This window comes from Acinonyx jubatus, chromosome B4, assembly GCF_027475565.1.
Source record: "Acinonyx jubatus isolate Ajub_Pintada_27869175 chromosome B4, VMU_Ajub_asm_v1.0, whole genome shotgun sequence".
Classification (NCBI taxonomy): Eukaryota; Metazoa; Chordata; class Mammalia; order Carnivora; family Felidae; genus Acinonyx; species Acinonyx jubatus.
The window spans coordinates 80,809,395-80,830,754 of NC_069387.1; the positions used below are offsets into that span (position 1 = coordinate 80,809,395).

At 41.2% G+C, this 21,360-nt stretch overlaps 1 protein-coding gene across 1 annotated transcript; it reads right to left on the reverse strand.

Moving 5' to 3' along the window:
• Positions 1 to 1,877: 1,877 nt before the first annotated feature.
• Positions 1,878 to 20,538, reverse strand: PYM1 (PYM homolog 1, exon junction complex associated factor). Its single transcript, XM_015085135.3, has 3 exons — positions 20,065 to 20,538; positions 3,206 to 3,299; positions 1,878 to 2,814 (listed from the first exon to the last, which is right to left on the reverse strand). The coding sequence occupies exons 1-3, from the start codon at positions 20,096 to 20,098 to the stop codon at positions 2,331 to 2,333; spliced, it is 612 nt and encodes a 203-aa protein (XP_014940621.1). The 5' UTR covers positions 20,099 to 20,538; the 3' UTR covers positions 1,878 to 2,330.
• Positions 20,539 to 21,360: the final 822 nt, after the last annotated feature.

The following is a 21,360-nucleotide window of genomic DNA, read 5'->3' on the forward strand; positions in this document are numbered from 1 at the left end:
TGAGTTCGAGCCCTACATCGGGCTTGCTGCTGTTAGAGCAAAGCCCACTTCAGATGCTCTGCCCACCCCTCCCCCCGCCCCCGTCCCTAACCCACTTGTGCGCTCTCTCTCAAAAATAATTAAAAACATTAAGAAATACATTTTAAAAATAATTTTAAAAATAAAATAAAGATCCAGGAAATTCAAAGGTTTACTGAGGTAAATCCTTTTGCAAAGCACTTAATCTCTCCCTAGTAATAGTTAAGTATGATTCCTCTAAAACATCTGAACTTATAAAATATCAAATATCTATATACATAAGCCAATTAAGCCTTATTTATAAAATTTTTGTAATTGTGCAGGGGTCCTACAGAAGGAAACTCAGGCTTTTAGTCTCACACTGAGGTGCCCAGGCAAGTCCTTACTAATGAGCTCAGCCATTTGAGGCACAAATTATCCCTCGTCTTCTGTTTCTACACATGGCTTGTGGCCTTATTCATTAAGTATTTGAGAATTTACTATTTGGGGTAGTGTGATGCAATGATAAACAGTCCCAGGGCTGGATGAGTGCAATGATCTAACAAGGAGGAGGGCTAACACGGAACTGAGCATAACATAATATAATAAATCCCATCACAAACCTAAGTAAGGAAGCAAGTTCAGAGAGGCATCTAAATTAATATTTGAAGCTAATGGAAGTCTTCCTAGAGAGGATAACACTGAGATTCAAAGGCTAAGAGTTGACGAGGCAGAAGGGGTCAGCAAGAATATTATAAGCAGAGGGATCAGAAAGGACAAAGCCTCTCTGAGGCTCAGAGAGAATATGGCTCTTTTAATAGAAAGTAGTCAGTGCACTCGGGAGCACATTTTGACCAGAGCTGAAGAATGGCAAAAAATGAGGCTAGATTGTATGGGACCTTATGAGTCAGGCTAAAAACTCTGAACAATGGAGGCAGTTCATTACAGTTGACTTCCCTTCCATTGGTCTCTACACTAGCAGCTGGCTAGAAAGAAAGATTGTGGTGAGGGTGTGGGAATCAGATATGCAAAAATTAAGTGACAGCTCTAAATGCCTCTTCTTGTATTAGTTTGTCAGACAATGCCATCTTGGGGTAGCATCTAAGAAAGTAAAATTTCAGAAGAGCTGCCCCAGTGATGCTGTGAAGTGGATTATTTTTGGGAAGAAACAGTAAGGAAGGTACAAAGGCCCCACTGTTATGCAGCAGGATAGTAATGACACATGTAAATTAACATGTCAAATTCAATTTGTTCTAAGTTTCCTTTTATTATAACCTAATTACTATTCACTGAAGTCTGAGCAAACAGGTACAGAAATCAGGGTCACTAATTTGGTCATACACTCACAATTTTTAAAAATTAAAAGGAATAGGGGGCGCCTGGGTGGCTCAGCTGGTTAAGCAGCTGACTCTTGATTTCAGCTCAGGTCATGATCTCACAGTTCATGAGATCGAGCCCTGCCTGGGGCTCCACACTGGGCATGGAGCCTGCCTGAGATTCTCATTTTCTCTCTCTCTCTCTCTCTCTCTGCCCCCTCCCCCTGTTCACATGCTCCCGGAATGCTTTCTCTCCCTCTCTCAAAATAGTTAAGGGGGGGGGGGGGGGCGGGTGGAGGGAGGAAGGGAACCTGGGTGGCTCAGTTATTGAGCATCTGACTCTTGATCTCAGCTTAGGTCTTGATCTTGATCGCAGGATCGTGGGTTCAAGCCCGGTGTTGGGCTCCACACTGAGCATGCAGCCTACTTGAAAAAGAAAAAAAAAAGGAATATTACTCTCAATATTTGTCTTCCTGTACCAAACTGGAGGAGATAATACACCTACTGGAAGCTGGAAAGAGGGACAAAGCCAGACATGTTGTCTACTTGAGTTTATTCTGTTCTTTAAAAAAAAACAAAAACCAAAAAAACAAACAAACAAAAAAAAACGGTGAGGGATGGCAGGGGAAATAACCCATAAACACTGTGAACAGGAACCAAGACTCCGACTTGAGTGTACTCCCCCTACCCTCAACCTCAGTTCTCTAAGACATTCCCACCCGCCCAATTTTCTTTTAAACAAGACACCCAAATCAGCAGCAAAGGTACCTGGGGTAATCACTGAGATTTTGAACACTGGGAATGGGAGGGAGAAAAGTCCAAAAAATAGGAGTTGGGAAGAAGAGGGAAGAAGGAATGACAGCGAGGCTAGGCTCCGGAGGACGGAGTTGGGCCACGAGAAGTGGAAGTGAGTCAGTAGGGAGGGGGTACCCCCCTGACTGCTGCTGCCCACATTCCCCAGGACCCCAGAGAGCCCCATGGTTTTTTCTGCAGTCCATTCCCTGCTCCCCAAAGGCCTCACAGGCCCAGCTCCAAGTCCTCGAGCTCCTCCTCTAGCGCCCTCCTCCGCGCTAGCTTCTCCAGCTGCTCTTTGCTGGGTTGGCTGATTTCCCCAGCCTGGATCCGTTGCTGCAGCTCTTCCACCTGCCGAAGCTTCTTCTTTAGGTTCTTTATCTTCTTGGCCTTCTCGGTGGTGACGGCTGAGTCAGGCTGGTCAGAGGCAGCTGCAGGGGCTGCCCGGGAGCCCTGCGGAGCGCTGGGGAGTGGGGCAGTCTCTCCCAGGGACACCTTATCGAGAGTCCGGCTTAAGGCCTCTGCCTCCCCTTTCTCTTGCTGCTGCCGCCGCTTCTCCTTCCGCTTCAGGTTGCGTTTGGCTGTCTTGGAGAGGCCTGGTTCGCCACCTTCTGGCCTGGATGGGGTGGCAGGAGCAGTGGCCTCAGGGCTCAGACCTGGGGGCAGTTCGGGTTTACTCTTGAAAAACTTCACATACTTGTTCTCATACCTGCAGGGAAGAGATGCCAACAGTTTCAAAGAAGCACTAACTTCTGGAGCCCTTTTCTTAACCTTCCAAATCAATCCAATCTTTTCATTCTCTGGCTTCCTTCCTCTCCTATGGTCCCTCCCCAATTTTCTTCTGTTCTGCAGGCTGTGGGAAGGTCTCTAGGACTCATAGTTCCATATCCTGAATGCTGTTTGGAGATTCTGATAAACAGAGGCCAATAGGAACAGAACTAGTCACTTGTAACCCTCACTCATCGCTGTATCCTAGCCCCCTCTCCTCTTCTTTCTCATATAGTTGCTCCCTCCTCGCATTTCATGAGATATTGGGATCAGGAGATTCTTCTTTTCTGTGGATTCCATTAAATACCCCCTCCTCACGCCTAACCACGCACACTGGGACCTCCTCCTGGGGCACATAGCCTTCTTTCACCCTCCGCTGCTTCCGCCAGGTCCCGTCGGGTCGTTGTGTTGAGGCAATGTATTTGCCTACAATGAGAGAATTAAGTTAGACAGTTACTCTAACTTTCAGATAGTTCCCAATTTGAAAACATGAGTGAATGTATACAGCTTCCCTGGGCAACCATCTGTCTATTAAATGCAGCCATTTAGCTGAGTGCATAATAGCTGAGTGCGCATTATTTACTGAGGTATAATACACCATCCCTGCCCTCAGGAGTTTCTGTTTTTACACTATTTTCTATTTTTAATCTAGTTGGCAAGAGGACAGGCACAGAGGAAGAGTTTTTTAAAAAAAAACACAAGACAATAATAGCATTGGGGCATCAAAAGGCAATAACTGAAAAAGGGGCCAAAAGAGGGCAAAAACAAGAACTGTAGCAAGGAGAAATGACGAGAGAAGATGTAGACAGGGGAAGCTTTATTAAGATGGGTCATGAAAAACAGGTCAACTTTTAAGAATCCATACTATAGATATAAAAGCACCAGTACACAAGGATATTTGTAAAGGATGTTTGTTGCTACATTATTTAAAACAGCAAAAACTGAGGCAACTTGAATGACCACCAATAAATGAACAATCGAATACATGTGGATCATCCACAGGATGGAACACCATGCTCTTATGAAAAAAGAATGTCAGATATAAATGCACTGACTTTCTTTGCTGCCAATTATACGCTGTTGTAAGTTAGAAAAAATGAACAGCAACACTGAACACTAGAAATGCACTTTGCTCAGTAATACTTGAGTTGTTGCAATATTTGATTATCCATTTGGTTGTTACAGAAAAATTCTTAACTGTAATGATGGCTGTTGCTGTAATAGTATATTGCCTGTATTTCTACCTCTGTTAATGAGCTTTATGTGCTAGATTTTAATATCCTTGTGCCTGGGCAAGTACACAAGTCTTTAAAAAACAAACATGGTTTACTTGCACAAAACTGATCAGTTTTGACGGATCGTTAATGCCCCTGAAGTGGTTTTGTGGGTGTGAAACAAATGGTGAGAATCTGAATTGGTCCCTCTTATTATAGAATTGAAATTAAGTCTACTTACTTTATCAAGTCATGTTCATGCCCTGATTTTATATAGTTGCATCTATCAATAAACATTGAAAACAAAATAAAAAATAAATAAATGCATTGACTTTGGCTTGAATGGTGTTCATGATACACTAAGTGAAAAAGCAAGTTGCAGGATAACATATAGAGTAGTTATCCTCCAAGTTTTTTTATTTCAGGATTTCCCTTCTGCTCTTATTTTGCAATATTATCCATTTCACCATGCAATATTTTTTAAAAAACCATATTCGCTAATATCCTCAGAAAAGTCTTTACTGGGAAGCTGCCAAGCTGGCAGTGGCAAATATAACTTTTCCAAAATTCTGATTTTTACTTGAAGACTTGAATTTTACCATCGGCAACAAATACTGTCAGTTGTTTTCCTTGAAATGACGGTTCACTTCCTTCATTTTCAGGAAAATGCCAATCAGATTCCCAGTTCTGAATTACTGGTTTGTCAGTGGTTCTTTTAAGTAAAAATGGTGTTCCATGAAAAGGAAGCTGTTTAGCTTGTGACTTGCAGACAATTGCGCCAGTGCTTTTCCTTAAGACACCACCTTACTCCAGTGTGCGGTAGTGTTTCATCCTTACTTCCCAATTAGTCCACAGAGAACATGAAAGAGATGAGTAACTTCCAGTTACAAAATGAGTTAAGTTGTGAGGAATCTAAGGTACAGCATGATAACCATTATTAACAGAACTGTAGTGTATTCTTGAAAGTTGCTATGAGAGTACAGTTTTAACAAGATGGATGGCGATTACGTGAAGTGAAGGATGTGTTAACTAACCTTATTGTGTAAACATTTCACAATATATACATGCATCAAATCACACTGCACTCCTGAAACCTACACAATGTTATATGTCAATTATATTTCAATAGAGCTGGAAAAAAAATAAGTAAAAAGAGGTGTATTCAAGGGCCAGGTTTTAATAAAATTAGCAAATCTTATTGCATAATCAAGGATATTCTTAAGTGAAACTGGCCTTATTTACTGCAACCATGTGGCGGCAAAGAACACAATGACTGGTCGTTTGGTGCAACCACCTTGATTAGTGCTAAGGGGCCAGCGGTTTTCCCCACCTTGGCTTTTGCACCCTCAGAGCAAATGTCAACCCAGCAAAAAAAGACAATGAACACCTTAGTCTATAATAAAACCAGTTATGCTTGCAGACGTCCTTAAAGTGTCTTAGGGAACCCGCAGAGATCCTGGACATTCTGAGAACTGCTGGTGTAGGGTATGCTCCCGATTTTGTTGGGGCAAAAGGAGCAGCACTTAGTAGTCCATACAGTCTGGGCACAGGGGCAAAGAGAAAGGTGTGGAAGGACACATACCAAGATACCAAGCCTTTAATGCTGGTTATTTTAAGAGGGATAACCTGGAAGAAGAGGTAATAGAAACCATTAACCATTAGGATATATACTTTTTGCCCCTATAGATATCTTTATTTTTATAATTTGTTTTTAAAAATCTTATATATACATACATATCTTGTATTACTTTTTTTTTCTTAAGTAGGCTCCACATCCAACATGAGGCTTGAACTCACAACCCTGAGAGCAAAAATTGCATGCTCTACCGACTGAGACAGTCAGATGCCTCATGTGTTATCTTTTTTTTTTTTTTTTAAGCATTACTTTTATAAAAAGAAAGAAAGATTTGTAAAAGAAAAGTAAAAAGTTAAGTCTGGGGCCTTCCACACAGATTATATATTGTTCCATGAATTGGCTTTTTTTTTTTTTTTTTAATGTTTACTTATTTATTGGGACTGGGGGAGAGGCAGAGAGAGAATCCCAAGCAGGCTCTGCACTGTCAGCACAGAGCCCAACCCAAACTGTGAGATCTCACAAATTGAGATCATAACCTGAGCAGAAATCAAAAGTCGATGTTTAACTAGGGACCCCTGAATTGGCTTTCTGTTCAAAATGCAAATGTCATTAATAAAATTAAACTAAAAGCAAAAAAACTGTTAAAGAAAATGGTTAAGATTTGAAAGGTAGAAAAGATGGGACAAAGAACAAAAAAGCAAAAAAAAAGCATGGATGTGGGAAGGGGGTTGGGGTATTTAAAGAATAAAAAGTAGAGTAGTCTAGGTAAGTCAGACAGCTCATGTTAGGTACTAAAAAATGGGGCCAGATCTTGGAAAGCGTTAAACAAAAGGTCAAGGAATTTGAAGTTTATCTGGTGAATAAAACGAGAGCCACTTGAGGATACTGCTTGCTTAAATCCAACAGTTTAAACACAAGAGTATAAATTGAAGAATCAAAAAACTGAGGTTTCATGGAGGGAAGACTGAGACCGAACCTGGGCTTTAAAGAGTCAAACTAAAGGAAATGAAAAAGGAGGCAGATTGAATTCTAAATAGAAGCTCATTCTAAAACAAAATGTCACACATGGGAATGGAAATGGCATGATCAGGAGATGGTGGGTGAGAGGGCTGATATAAAGTAAATGAGAGGAGGGGAGCCTGGTGGCTCCAGTTAAGCATCAGAGTTTGGTTCAGGTCATGATCTCACAGTTGTGAGTTTGAGCCCCACATCGGGCTCTGTGCTGACAGCTCAGAGCCTAGACTTCTTCGGATTCTTTATCTCCATCTCCCTCTGCCCATTCCCAGCTCGCATGTGCGCGCGCTCTCTCTCTCTCTCCCTCTCTCTCTCAAAAATAAATAAACACTAAAAAAAATTGGGGGGGGGGCACCTGGGTGGCTCAGTTGGGTTAAGCGGCCGACTTCGGCTCAGGTCATGATCTCGCGGTCCGTGAGTTCGAGTCCTGAGTGGGGCTCTGTGCTGACAGCTCAGAGCCTGGAGCCTGTTTCAGATTCTGTGTCTCCCTCTCTCTGACCCTCCCCTGTTCATGCTTTGTCTCTCTCTGTCTCAAAAATAAATAAGCGTTAAAAAAATTTTTTTTTTTAATTTTTTTTAAGTAAATGAGGGGAGAATGTTCAGACCCTGAAACGCCAGTTAAGGAGTTTAATATCTGGCAGGTGGCACACATTCAGTAAATACTTGTTAATGAATGAATTCAAAGCAGTGTTTTAGGACAATTAATCTGGCAGGATGAAAAGGTGAATTAGAAAGTGGAAACACTGGAGACGTGGAAAATCAGGGGAAAAAAGGGTGCAATAACCCTGGCATGTGATAGAATTGGCTGAAACAGTGAGAAAGGAAGAGACTTATGCCAAATCCATTATCAAAGAATCAACATTTGGGAATTTGCCGATGGGGGAGGGGTAAAGGGTTAAAGTAAAAAATAATTTGGGGCTCCTGGGTGGCTCAGTCTGTTAAGTGTCCAACTTTGGCTCAGGTCATGATCTCATGGTTCATGGGTTTGAGCTGCACGTCGGACCGTACTGGCAGCATGGCGCCTGCTTGGCATCCTCTGTCTCCCTCTCTTTCTGCCCCTCCCTCGCTCATGCACACTCTCTCTCAAAAATAAACATTAAAAAAAAAAACTCTTAAAAAAATAATTCAACACTTTATTTTAGTAATTCTAACCTTGAGAATTTAGCATAAGGAAATACCTCCAACAGGAAAAAAAAAAACAAAAAGGAAAAAAAGGAACTGACAGTGAAAATTATGGCATTATCTAAAAAGAGCTAAAAATTAAAAACAAGCTTCAAGTCCAGTTATATAGGAATGGTGTATAACACATCCATTGCAAATGATAACAGGGTCGCCTGGCTGGCTCATTCAGTAGAGTGTACAACCCTTGATCTCAGGGTCAAGAGTTAGAGCCCCACGTTTAGTGTACAGATTACTTAAAAATAAATAATCTTTAAAGAGACAGGATATAATTCTTAAAAATGATAATAAAATTTTAAATCATGTAATGTGACATAATGTAAACCATAATGAAATTATATAAATATACTATGATTTCAATTATTAAATGTTATGCATATTTTTAAATATTTGTTTGAGAGAGAGAGAGCATGAACTAGCAAGGGAGGGGCACAGAGAGAGAGAATCCCAAGCAGGCTCCACACTGAGCGTTGAGCCTGACCTTGGGCTCAATCTCAAGAACCATGAGATCATGATCTGAGTCAAAACCAAGAGCTGGACACTTAACCGACTGAGCCACCCAGGCGTCCCATTAAAAATAAAATCTTTAGGGGCACCTGGGTGGCTCAGTCGGTTAAGCGTCCAACTTCAGCTCAAGTCATGATCTCGAGGTTCACGAGTTTGGTCCCCACATCGGGCCCCGCGCCAACAGCTCAGAGCCTGGAACCTGCTTTAGATTCTGTGTCTCCCTCTCTCTCTGCCCCTACCCCGCTCACACTCCGTCTCTTTCTCTTGCTCTCAAAAATTAAAACATTAAAAGAAAAATTTTTAATAAAATCTTTAAAAAAGATCAAATTTTAGGTTTCAAACCTGAATGGGTTGGAGAATGGGTACACAATGTGAGTGAAAATACTTTTGACCTGGTAATTATTATAAAGATTTTGTGGAAGACACAGATCTGTTGTAATCTTTGGAAGATAAGCAGGATTTAGACAGGTGGAGGTGGGGAGTGTGGTTACAAGAAAAGAAAGGGAAGTATTTCAGGAATATGGGACAATATACGCAAAGGGACAAATGAGACTAGTCAAGACCCTGCTAAAAATTCTTTCTGGATTCCTATTGTCCTCAGGGTATTTACATGGAGGACGGGACTACACACAAAAGGCCAATCCTCTCAGCTACTAGTCACTCACAGTCTGCTCCAGCTGACTGAAATACTCACAAATCTCACCAGACCTGTGTCTCTATTTTCTATGCCTTTTTGCTTTTGCTTCCTTTGGCCTGGAACAGGCTTTCCTTGATTCTTATCTTAGTTAATTCCTGTTGGTCTTTAAAGGTCAAGTTCAAGTATAAACTCCAATTCAGTTCCTCCTTCCCACCCCAGGTATACAACACCTGTTTTGGCCTTTATCATGCTCTGATGTTTAACATAATTGTGTACTTCCTTGAGCACTGGGACTTTGTCTTTGATCTCTGAAGCAAAGGGCCTGGCGCATAGAAGACTGTAATTAAGTCAAATTAATAAATAAATAGGGGTTCCTGGCTGGCTTGGTTGGTAGAGCGTGTGACTCTTGTTCTCAGGGTTGTAAATTCAAGCCCCACATTGGGTGTACAGATTAAGAGATTACTTAAAAATAACATTTTCAGGACCCCTGGGTGGCTCAGTCAGTTCAGCCTCCGACTTCACCTCAGGTCATGATCTCAAGGTTCGAGCCCCACATCAGGCTCCATACTGAGTGCAGAGCCTGCTTGGGATTCTCTCTCTCCCTCCCTTACTCTTTACCCTTTCCCCATGCTCTCTCAAAATAAATAAACTTTAAAAAAATAAAATAAAATCTTTATTGGCACCTGGATGGCTCAGGTGGTTGAGCATCCAATTCTTAGTTTCAGCTCAGGTCATGATATCACTGTTCATGGATTTGAGCCCCATGTCAGGCTTTGCACTGACAGTGCGGAATCTACTTGGGATTCTTTCTCCGTCTCTCTCTCTGCCCCTCCCCCCACTTGTATTCTCTCTCTCTCAAAAAAATAAATATTAAAGATAAATATTAAAAAATAAGTAAAATCTTTAAAAAATATTTTAAATAAGTAAGTAAATTTAAGTATCATATTAGAGAACAAGAACCTAGAATATTTTGGGCAAAAAGCACATGTAATGGGCAAAGAGACTAGAAGTAAATTAGTCAGAATATGAAAAGTAACCAATCTTCTCTGGAGTTTGGACTTAAGCTTCAGACCGTAGAAGAGCACTGAAGGCCAAAAACAGAGTACAGACGATATGCTCAAAGCAATGCTTTCAGATTACCTCAAAATGTGTAATATAAACTAAAGGTAGAAAAAATGAAAATAGCTAAAATAAAGAAAAACTGATTTAGATGGTCTCTGTGGGTATTGAAAGGAAAATGAAAGAGAAATTCATTGTGAAGAACAAGTCAACAGACTTGAAGACTGTTGAGATTTGACTGCCAAGATATGAATTAGACGAAATAATTGAAACAGTGCCACCGTGGGTTTCATCTGGTGCTTTTCACATGTATGCTCTTATTTTCACAACATACCTGTGGGTAAATAGGGCATATGGTAATAATATTTCTTCACACATGGATTTTAAATGTTTATTGAGCCACTTGGGTGTTGTGCCAGGCACTGTAACAGGAGCTAGGGATACAACAATGAATAAAGAAAATGGTCTTGCCTTTTTGTAGCATACATTCTAGTGAGGAAGAAAGGTAATAAATAAGAACACAAATAAATAATTACAGTATCACTCTTGAATGTGCAAAATTTAGAGAATAAAAATCACTGATATGAAGAAAGCCCAACACCTGAAACTAATATAACACTGTATGTTAATTATATTGGAATTTAAAAAAAAACACACACGAAGACCAGAGAAGATGACAACTTTGTGAAAATAACTAATTCAATTCTAGACAGGCAGTGTCTTACGTGAAATTAAGGAGAAAAGGACAATGCTCGAAACATATATTTAAGAAAAATGCACAAAGATTATAGCTGAAGACTTAAGATTAATAAAGATGGAAAATGAGGAAAAACAGGTCAGAAGTTTCTTGAATGGCCATCCTAACTGGAAGCCCTGCAATCCAAACAGCCAACTGTCACAAAGAAGCATCTATTTTATGTTCTCTTGGTTCCATTCTCTGGCCTTCACTGTATCCAAAGGTAAAGTCAAAAAGAAGGGAGTGGTTTGGAGATTCCTACCCATAGAAATAAAAAACAAGGGCAGAATATCAGGATTTTCAGGTAACCCTCTTGAGAAAGTCAGAAACTACAGATTAGAGATTGCTATAAGAACTTGGTAAACTTACTTTCTCACATTTGCTATTTGGTAATCCTTAATCTGTTGCCTTAAACTGTAAAGGGCCTTGTTTTCAGGGGTGGCAGGAAGACACTGAAGAGACAGGACAGCAAGCAAGGCTTGCTGGGAGAACTCTAAGGCGTTATGTGGAAGTGACTGTTAAAGGTGTGTTGAATCAAATAAGAAAGGAGATCTACAAGACAGAGCTGAGCCTAGGGGTGATCTCAGGGTCAACAATTATTATAACGCCTAGATGTGGTTTCTAACACCTAGAGAAAATATAGAAAGAGAAGATCCAATTTGGAGGAATGAGCCTGGAAAAACAGTCATGATCATCTTCCTCAACAAGGAAAAGGTGTCGGCAGCAACAGAAAATAATAATTCTAGAAAAGAACCAGGAGAGTGTTATGCCATGAAGACCAAAAGAGTTTTAAGGGCAGGTGGTAAACAGTATTGAATAGTGCACAGAGATTAAGGAAAAGGAGAACTGAGAAGAAAAAGATACTGATGTTGGCGATTTGCATTTTCTAGTTATCTCCAAGAATACAGCCTCAGAAAAGTACAAATTAATGAAATGTAATAAACACTGGAAGCCTCCTAGGACACACAAGTACCCTACTAAGTGATACAGGGATTATCAAGATTGAGTAAAATGGTCCCTACTTTCAAGAAATTTACAGTCTAAGTAAGGAGAAGGGTAGGCAAGTTAGGCAAAGAATAAAACAAAAATATAAATGTCTTAGGTATCTTAAGAGACACTGATACATACTGGTAACAAATTTCAAGAGAATAAATAATCACATCCTGTTTGATGGGGGAAGGTAACAGAAAATCAAGAAAATCTTAGGGATTTGACATTAAATACTACGTAGAAGTAGTAACAATAACAGTAACAAATCAGTGGCTGATATTTCTGCAGACAGAGAAAGGAAGGGAAAGGGCCTTCTAAGAGTAACAACAAATAAAATCATAGCAGTGGAAAACTCACAGTATGCTGAGAACAGTTAGGAAAGAGCATTTATTAATAAGTATCTACATTGCAATAAGAACTTTACATACATTACCTTATTGAATCTAGACAATGGGTAGGTATTACCATCTCTAGCTGAGGTCAAGAGTCTTCAAGAAGTTAAATATATGTCCAAGACCACAAATGCACAATACTATTCCACCTTATACTACATAGTCCAGTTTCACTGGGAGTTATAAGCAGAGACCTAGTATGTGGTGATACTATACTGAAAAGTGGCTTGTGCTCATATTAAAGAGTAGTATCTAAGCTAATGGTACATATGTGAATTTCACAGTCAATTCCAAAAAGAGAGTAGCAGCTACCATTGTGTGCCTCCTTAATGCTCAGGACAGGGCTGTGTTTATATACATGACTTATTTCACTTTCATAACTCCATGAAGGATTATTCTAGTTTTAATAAAGTTTATTTATTTATTCTGAAAGAGAGAGAGAAAGGGAGAGAATCCCAAGCAGGTTCCATGCTGTCATCACAGAGCTCGGTGTGGGGCTTGAACTCACAAACTGTGAGATCATGACCTGAGCTGAAACCAAGAGTCATATGCTTAACTGACTGAGCCACCCAGGTGCCCCTGGATTATTCTAGTTTTAGAGATGATGAGAAATTTAATAGCCTGCCCAAAGTTACAAAGTCAGCAAACTGCAGAATTCAAACCCAGGCTGTAGGTTTGTTCCAAAGGTTGTGCATTTTACACTGTTATTGCATACTGTGTTATAAACAAACAAAAAATACAAAAAAGGCCAACCATACTAATAAAGAAAATATAAATATAAAATATAATTTTCATCTGTCAAAGTAGTAAAATTTTTGGAGATGATAATAGCAATGCAGTCAAAGATGTGGTTAAACCAGCATAGTCATATATTATTGGTCGTAAAAGTCTTTAGAAAGCAATTTGGCTTAACGTAGCAAGATAACATAAGGTAATCCTATCTTTTACCAGCATTTCCCAAAGCTTTTGTTATACAAGACACTTCTGGAAAACACTTCCATAAGATAGTAACAAGAGTTACCCCAAAAAATTGTTAAATAAGTGGGCAATTCTGGGTTAAACATAGAAAAAAAGGGGGGCACCCAGGTGGCTCAGTTGGTTAAGCATCAACTCTTGATCCCAGCTCAGGTCACGATCCCACAGCTCATGGGATTGAGCTGTCAGGCTCTGTGCTGACAGCAAAGAACCTGCTTGGGATTTTCTTCCTCTCTCTGTCCCTCCTCCCCTGCTTGTGCTCTCCCTCTCTCTCTTAGAAAGAAAGAAAGAAAAAAAGAAAAAGAAAGAAAAGAGAAGAAAAGAAAAGAAAAGAAAAGAAAAGAAAAGCAAGAAAGCAAGAAAGCAAGAAAGAAAGAAAGAAAGAAAGAAAAGAAAAGAAAGAGGAAGGGAAGGGAGGGAGGGAAGGAGGAAGGAAGGAAGGAAAGAAGGAAGGAAGGAAGGAAGGAAGGAGGAAGGAAGGAAGGAAGGAAGGAAGGAAGGAAGGAAGGAAAGGAAGGAAGAAAGAAAGAAAGGAAGAAAGGAAGGAAGGAAGGAAGGAAGGAAGGAAGGAAGGAAGGAAGGAAGGAAGGAAGGAAGGAAGGAAGAAAGAAAGAAAGAAAGAAAGAAAGAAAGAAAAAGAAAATTTGTTCTTATTGGCAGGACTTAAATGAGGAGTTAATGTGTTCTTATTCGTGTGAGTATCCACAATGGGAATGTGATCCACAGTATTTCCCAAATTTATTTGACCAAAGGAACCTTATTTTTATTTTGTTATTTTGTGTTTACTTATTTTGCAGTACATCTCACAAGACTACTAAGCATTCTGAGAATCATATTTTGGGAAACAGCCATTTGGTATGATCCCAATTATGTAAAATATAGATATGCTACATATGTACACAGACAGGAAAACTAAAAAGAAGTGTAACTGTAGTTATCTTTGGGTTCTGGAATTTCCAAACATGTATGTGACTTCTATTTTATACTACTTACAAAAACATTTTCCAAGTTAGCTACAATCAACATGAATTAATAAATAAAAAAATGTTTGAACCCCCCCCAACCCAGTAATTCTACTTCTGGGAACTCAATCCTAAGAAAATGACCTAAATGCAGGCAAAAATGTATGCACAAAAATGTTCATGGAGTTCTTGTAACAAAAATTCTGGAAACAATCTAAAAGCCCAGTAACAGAGGCACCTGGGTGGTTCAGTCAGTTGAGTGTCTGACTCGTGGCTTTGGCTGAGGTCATGATCTCACAGTTTGTGAGTTCAAGTCCCGCATCAGGCTCTGTGATGACAGCACAGAGCCTGCTTAGGATTCTCCTTCTCCCTCTCCCTCTCTCTCTCTGCCCCTCCCCCACTCTCTCAAAATAAATAAATACTTAAAAAAATTAAAAAATAAAAGTCCACTGACAGATGAAACATGAGAGGGTACATGCCCAAACAGTAAATCTCTGCCAATATTTTTTAAAATATTTAGAGTTTTTAATAACAAGAAAAAATATTTATGTCATAAGGTTAAATGAATAGGCAAAATGTAGGTGTATATACTATCAAATTCAAAAACGTTTTAAAAATGTACAGAAAAAATAAAGATCAGAAAGATATGTGCCAAAGTAAACAGTAGACTCTGGGTGGATGAATTATATTGAGCAAATATTACATAAGTAAATCTATACTTAAGGAACAGTAATCTGGCAACAGTGTGCCAAATGAACTGTAACAGAGACTGGAGACAGGACAAGTATTTAGGAGGTCACAGCAATATTTGCAGGATAAAGGAAAATGGAATTTGATCAGGCATGCAGAATGACCCAAGTACTATGCTTGATATTTTGCATTTATCTCTTCTAATCCATATAATAATCCTTATATAACAGTAATTATTACAGAACTATTTGCCAGGTACTTTCTATGTGCCAAACATATACATTATTTCATTTAAATTTTAATTCTCTCAATAATCCTATGTCGTAGGAGTCATTACTCCGAATTCATTGATGAGAAAACTAAGGCTTAGTTTCCCAAGTCTTAAAATTCCCAAGGCCTGGGGTGCCTGAGTGGCTCAGTTGGTTAAGCGTCAGACTTCCACCCAGGTCATGATCTCACACTTCGTGAGTTCGAGCTCCACATTGGGCTCTCTGCTCTCAGCGCAGAGTCTGCTTCAAATCCTCAGTCCCTCTCTCTCTGCCTCTCCCCACCCCCTCTCTCTTTTTCTCTCTCTCAAAATAAATAAACTCAAAAACAAATAGATATACAGATAAATAAAATACCTTCTTTACAAAAAAAATTGCCAGGTCACCTGGGTGGCTCAGTCGGTTAAGTGTCCGACTTCGGCTCAGGTCATGATCTTGTGGTCCGTGAATTCGAGCCCCACATCAGGCTCTGTACTGACAGCTCAGAGCCTGGAGCCCACTTCGGATTCTGTGTCTCCCTCTCTCTCAAAAATAATAAACATAAAAAAAAAAAAATTCCCCAAGGCCATATACCTAACAAGTACTGAAGATGAGATAAGGATAATAGCACTAGGAATAGAATGATATTTTGACAATTGGTATGTGGTGGAGGATGGGGAACAAGAGAGGAATAAAAGATGATACCACAAATATAACAATATCTAGTGCTCGCATCTTGGTTTCTTGAGACTATTCTTCAGTAACAGGAACAAGGGCTCCTTGGAGAAATGTCTGATTCTAGGACTGGGATAGGAAAGATAAAAGATGAGCCTGGAGCATATTCTAGACACAAGAAAGTAAAGAAGAGCTAAAAACAAAAACAAAAACAAAAACCTACACTGGTGGGGGTATGTCAAAGGGACACAGAGCCAACTAAAAGAGCTCCCAATGTCCAAAGCTGGAACATTTAGAGCAATAAAATAAATAGTATTAGATTATAACCCAAAGTCCATATTGATATAAGTAAATGATTGAATAAATGGAGAAGAGACAAATCTGCAGAAATATTCCAAATAACATATGTAAATACTCCATCCTTAAGGAAGGAAACATAAGTATAGGCTGTGAATAGACACTTTCTTCTAAAGACTATAGTATGGAAAAGAGAAGGAAAAAAGGATAACTTTATACTGGAGAAAGCTTACAAATACGACTTCAGCCAGGTGACCACAATCATGGTCAATATCAACAGTAAAAACATTATGATATTGTACCCTTGATATGAAAATGTCACTTTTCCTCTGTGATTGTCCCCAAAAAACACATAACCCCAATCTAATCATGAGAAAAACATCAGATAAATTCCAATAGAGAGGCATCCTATAAAATACTTGATTAGCACTCCTCAAAATTCCTCATCAAAAACAATGAAAATCTGAGAAACTATCACAGCTAATGGGAGCTTAAGGAGACATGAGAACTAAAAGTAATAGGGTACCCAGGATGGGATCTTGGAACAGAAAAAAAAAAAAAATTAGGTAAAAACTAAGGAAATCTGGGACACCTGGCTGGCTCAATGGGAAGAGCATGCAACTTTTGATCTCAGAGCTGTTAAGTTTGAGACCTACGTTGGGTGTAGAAATTACTTAAAAATAAAATTTTGGGGCACTTGGCTAGCTCAGTCGATTAAGCATCTGACTCTTGACTTCAGCTCAGGTCATGATCTCACTGTCCTGAGATTGAACCCCGCATCAGGCTCCGTGCTGAGGATGGAGCCTGCTTCATATTCTCTCGTTTTCCCTCTGCCTCTCTCCCCAGCTCACGCTCTAAAAATAAATAGGGACACCTGGGTGACTCAGTCGGTTAGGTGTCTGACTCTTGATTTCAGCTCAGGTCAGATCTCACGGTTTGTTGGATAGAGCCTTGTGTTGAACTCTGCGCTGACAGAGTGAAGCCAGCTTGGGATCATCTCTCTCCCTCTCTGCCCCTCCCCTGCTTGCACACACTATGTGTGCACACATGTGTGTGCACACGGATGCACTCTCTCTCTCAAAATAAACATTTTTTTAAATAAGAAAAATAAAAATAAAAGGGGCGCCTGGGTGGCTCAGTTGGTTGAGCGTCCGACTTTGGCTCAGGTCATGATCTCCCCGTTTGTGAGTTCAAGCCCCGTGTCGGGCTCTGTGCTCAGAGCCTGGAGCGTGCTTCAAAGTCTGTGTCTCCTCCTCTCTCTGCCCCTCGCATGCTCATGCTCTGTCTCTGTCTCTCAATAATAAAGAAACGTTAAAAATTTTTTGAAAAATAAATAAAAATAATTTTTAAATAAAATGAAATCTTTAAAATATAAGGAAATCTGAATGATGTATGGACTTTAGTCACTAATAATGGCATCAATATTGGTTCATTAACTGCAATAATGGTACCATACTAATGTAAGATGTTAATAATAAGGGAAACTGAATATATGGGAATTGTCTATCATTTTCTCAAGTTTTCCATAAATCTAAAATTGTTCTAAAAAATAAAGTCTATTTAAAATTAAAAAGAGATGGTACAAAAAATGGATCTTGGGTTGGCTAGGACGAGGATGCCATTAACGAAATAAGGAAAAAATGATATTGATTTTGGGCAGATTGAATTTAAGGTGTGACAGTATATTCAAGAATAAAAGTTATTCACCAATCTATTAGAAAAGGGAAATAGCAACTAAGGAGAGAGGTTGGTGCTAGAAACAAAACTGTAAAAAGCTAAAGGACAAATAAGAGTGAGAAAATGAAAACAGTATGGGTAGACCTGATATTCAAGAAATCGGGCTGTGAACAGGAAAGAAACAAAGGCTAGGCCTTGACTTTTCCATGAAATAGAAAGTGAAGACATCTGCTACAAGAGGGGGGAATTAAAAGGGAGGTCACAGAGTGCTGGAAAAGGCTGGGGAAAAGCCATGGTAGAATGTAAGCAAACCAAGAAAAAACAATTTGAGAGAAGCCATGATCTTGGCAGAAGTTAACACTAAGTTATATTACACTGAATGTACAGGTTTTGCACTTTTTCACTAGCCATGTGCTGTGGGTGGTCTAGACACGGAAGCCAAAAAAATAGGTGATGAGTATGATTCAAGATAACAGAAGTGCTTGCCAAATACAGAAGATCAAAATGAATGAAGCAAACAATGAAGATAGTATCAAAGTGGCTGGTCACTAAGGTCTAGCAGAGCAGCATCAAAGATAGTCATGAAGGTACTGGTAGACTCAATGAAATGGGAAAAGTTAAGAACCTCAGAAGGGCAAAAAGTGGAATCTGTGGATGGGAAGGAGTGAAAAAGGTAACTAGTAAGGAGGCTAAAGTGATAAAGAGCACCTGAAGGGGAAGTAGCGTAATAGGTCCAGGTTGTAGTGCTCTGATGTGTAGCTACTTTAAAAATACAAAGGAAAGTCAACTGTCTTGTGCTGAGGAACTATAAGATCAGTATTTCAAAGATGCTGGAGACACTGAGAATAAGAGCAAGAAACAGTGGAGAAAAAAAGTATGATGCAATAGGTCTGGGTCCTTGTGGGCAATAAATGATGGCCCTGAAGTTTTAGAGACAATGCTCTAACTGCATGGCAATACCTTCACAGAGATTAGAGTGACGGTGGTAGGTCAATGATCTGGAAGTAGTAGGGGAAAGGAAAAAAAGCAGTGTGATTCCTTCTCTTCTACATAGTCACAAAGAACAGAAGATACGTGTTTAAAGAAAATCGGTAAGAATAAAGAAAAGTGTAGTGGACGATGAGCAATATTTTCAAAGCACGTATTAAAGGAGCTGGTAGAAGAAGGACCTACTGAATAGAGAACAGAAGTTCTGTGTACCACTTTGAAATGTGAGGCTGAGGAGAAGTAGCAGAGAGACCTGGCTTGCCATAGGATACCATAGGAGAGGTGGACTGAGATGTAAGGAACATGGAAAGCAGCAAAGCAACAAATAAAGGGCACATTTTTAAAACAGACTGTTATGTACCAACCACAGTATACACAGTGTCACTTCTACAGAAGACTACACATACACAGTGAAGGCTACAAAAAACATTAACACCTTGCCTTGCACAGCATTTTATAAATTGCTTGCACATACGCTATCTTATTTAATGGTCACTAGGTAGATATCACTATGCCCATGTTTCTACAGATGAGGAAATAAGGATGGGACAAAATCAAAATGAAAATATTGACTCTCAGTTTTCAACACATAAACCTCCATACACAGTGGACACTTCATCTCAATCAGCCAGGCTGGAAATTCTTCTCTAGGCAGAATTTATAGTGGGTTCTATGAACTTGTCACAGGGCTTGAGAGGCCATTAAACACCTCTTGTTTGCCTTCTTCCACCTCAGATCCCTCAACTTTTATCACCATCACCACCAGAAAAGTACAGAAAGGTGGTGCCATCAAAAAGAAAACTCAAGTTTAAAGTTATACTAGGTTACTGTTCCATTCACACCTCTGAACCTCAGTAACCCAACAATGAAGATGTGGGAGAGAATGGAAAAAACATTATGCAGGAAGTCTACACAAAAGCAATGAGGAAGTCTTCAACAGATACAGCTTCAAGAATAGGAATTAAAATGGGGCTGGGGTAGGGCAGAAGGCAGGTACCGCTGAAAGATGGGGGAGGGGAACAGGAGAAAAGCAGGAATTGGAGGGAACTGAGAGTGTTAAGAGCTCCCAAGCCTGGAGAAGCCAAAAGAGATACGAGATCTCCAGCTGCTGAAGAAAAGGTAAGGGCCTGTGAGGGTCCTGGAGCAGGAACCTGCACTGGAGGACCCCAGGGCTTGGGTGACCGGAAGCGGAGACCCCCAAACACGAGACCAGAAGGGGGCGCAGGTGACACCCCATAGGAGAGAATGAATGGGGAAGGCGGTCCGGAGGGCGGGGCAAAGGAGGGGCCCCGGGATGGGCGGGGCACAGACCCCTTTCCAAGTCCGAACCCCTGCCCCGAGAGCCCGGGGAGAAGCGGCTCCGCGCCTCCCGCACTCACCGCCGGTCTCGTCAGTTACATAGGGAGTCGCCATCTTGAAAACGCAAACCACTTCCGGCGTGAGCGGGCTGGGGTCCCGCCCCCCTCCCCACCGGAAGTGGAGTCCTGATCTTAGCCAGCCACCATTTTAGTCTTAAAGGGAGAGTACACCGTTTCGTGAACGGAGAAGGAGGAAGAGAGTAGAAGCTAAAGACTTTCATAAAATAAAAGCCGCAGACTCTAGTACTGCCACTGAATCCAATATTGGGCGTCTGCTCCGTGTAAAACAGTCCTCTGGGCACCGAGAGAAGTTCTGGGGCACGGCTCCTCTCCGTCCAGGACCTTCGAGGGAAAAGGGGGCAAGGCCCACCTGCACCCCGAAAGTGGGGCCGATAAATGAGTTAGAGTATTCAGGCCCTAGCCTGCACCCAGGTCCCAGAGCGGCTTCGGGACATGGGGCGGCCAAACTCCGGTAACGCACCAATCTTGTCAGGGACGAATGGAAGACCCCCAACTGACCCCCTCTTAGAAGGTGGAGAGGTCGAAATCGCGTGTCGATTGCCCTCGGCTACCCAGCTCAACCCTCGGGTCAGATCCGCGAAAGGGGCGTGCAAGGCAGGGGTTGCTGCTGTCTGGTCACCTGTCCCCGCAGCCTAAGGGCTGCCGGCGAATTCCACGACCGAGGAGGCGGCGGGCCGGGTTGGGCGGGCAGCCCTGGCTGGCCCTGCCCCTGGGGCGGCCCGGAGGATTCGGGCGGCGAAAAGACGATGGCCCAAGTTTGCTCTGGCCTTCGACCCCGGGAGCCTCCTTAGGCTGGGCCCCAGGGTCGGAGGGCAGGGTGAAGGCTTCTGGGCGGAGCCAGTTAATATTCTAATTAACCTCGTGTAGGTCTAGGCACTGAGGATCCAAAGCCCCGGGCAACTCGCCAATGGTCCGGGCTTGTACGGTCACTCCCTTTGCAGTCCTGCCCTGCCCCTTGCCTCCCTACTCTTTAGATGTACCCAAATGTTTTCCCTCCCCCGCTCTTTGCAGCAGCCGTTGATCCTTGAGGGCTAAATCCTGCTAAACTCGTTTCCCCTGCAGCCTGGGAGGGACCGACTGCAGGTTCCTCTCCTCAGGTGTTGGCTCTGCCCTCTCCACGCTGCTCTTTCCTTATGGACTCTTTTACCTTCCTCCAAATCCCCCATTTTGGTTTAGGTTCATGTCCAACTGTACCTCTGGAACCCGTAGAGAGGGGCAAATATTACGATCTCCAACACTAGGCTGTGTGCCTACTTAAAAAACAAAAAAAGGTGAGAAAAGGAAAAAAAAGTGAGA

Bases quoted from the DNA above. Each gene is read 5' to 3' on its own strand.
- PYM1 (XM_015085135.3), bottom strand. From the start codon at position 20,098: ATGGCGACTCCCTATGTAACTGACGAGACCGGCG. The intron at 3,300-20,064 runs GTGAGTGCGGGA...CTCTCATTGTAG, and splicing joins TGTAACTGACGAGACCGGCG to GCAAATACATTGCCTCAACA. The intron at 2,815-3,205 runs GTGCGTGGTTAG...TCTTCCCTGCAG, and splicing joins CCCCAGGAGGAGGTCCCAGT to GTATGAGAACAAGTATGTGA.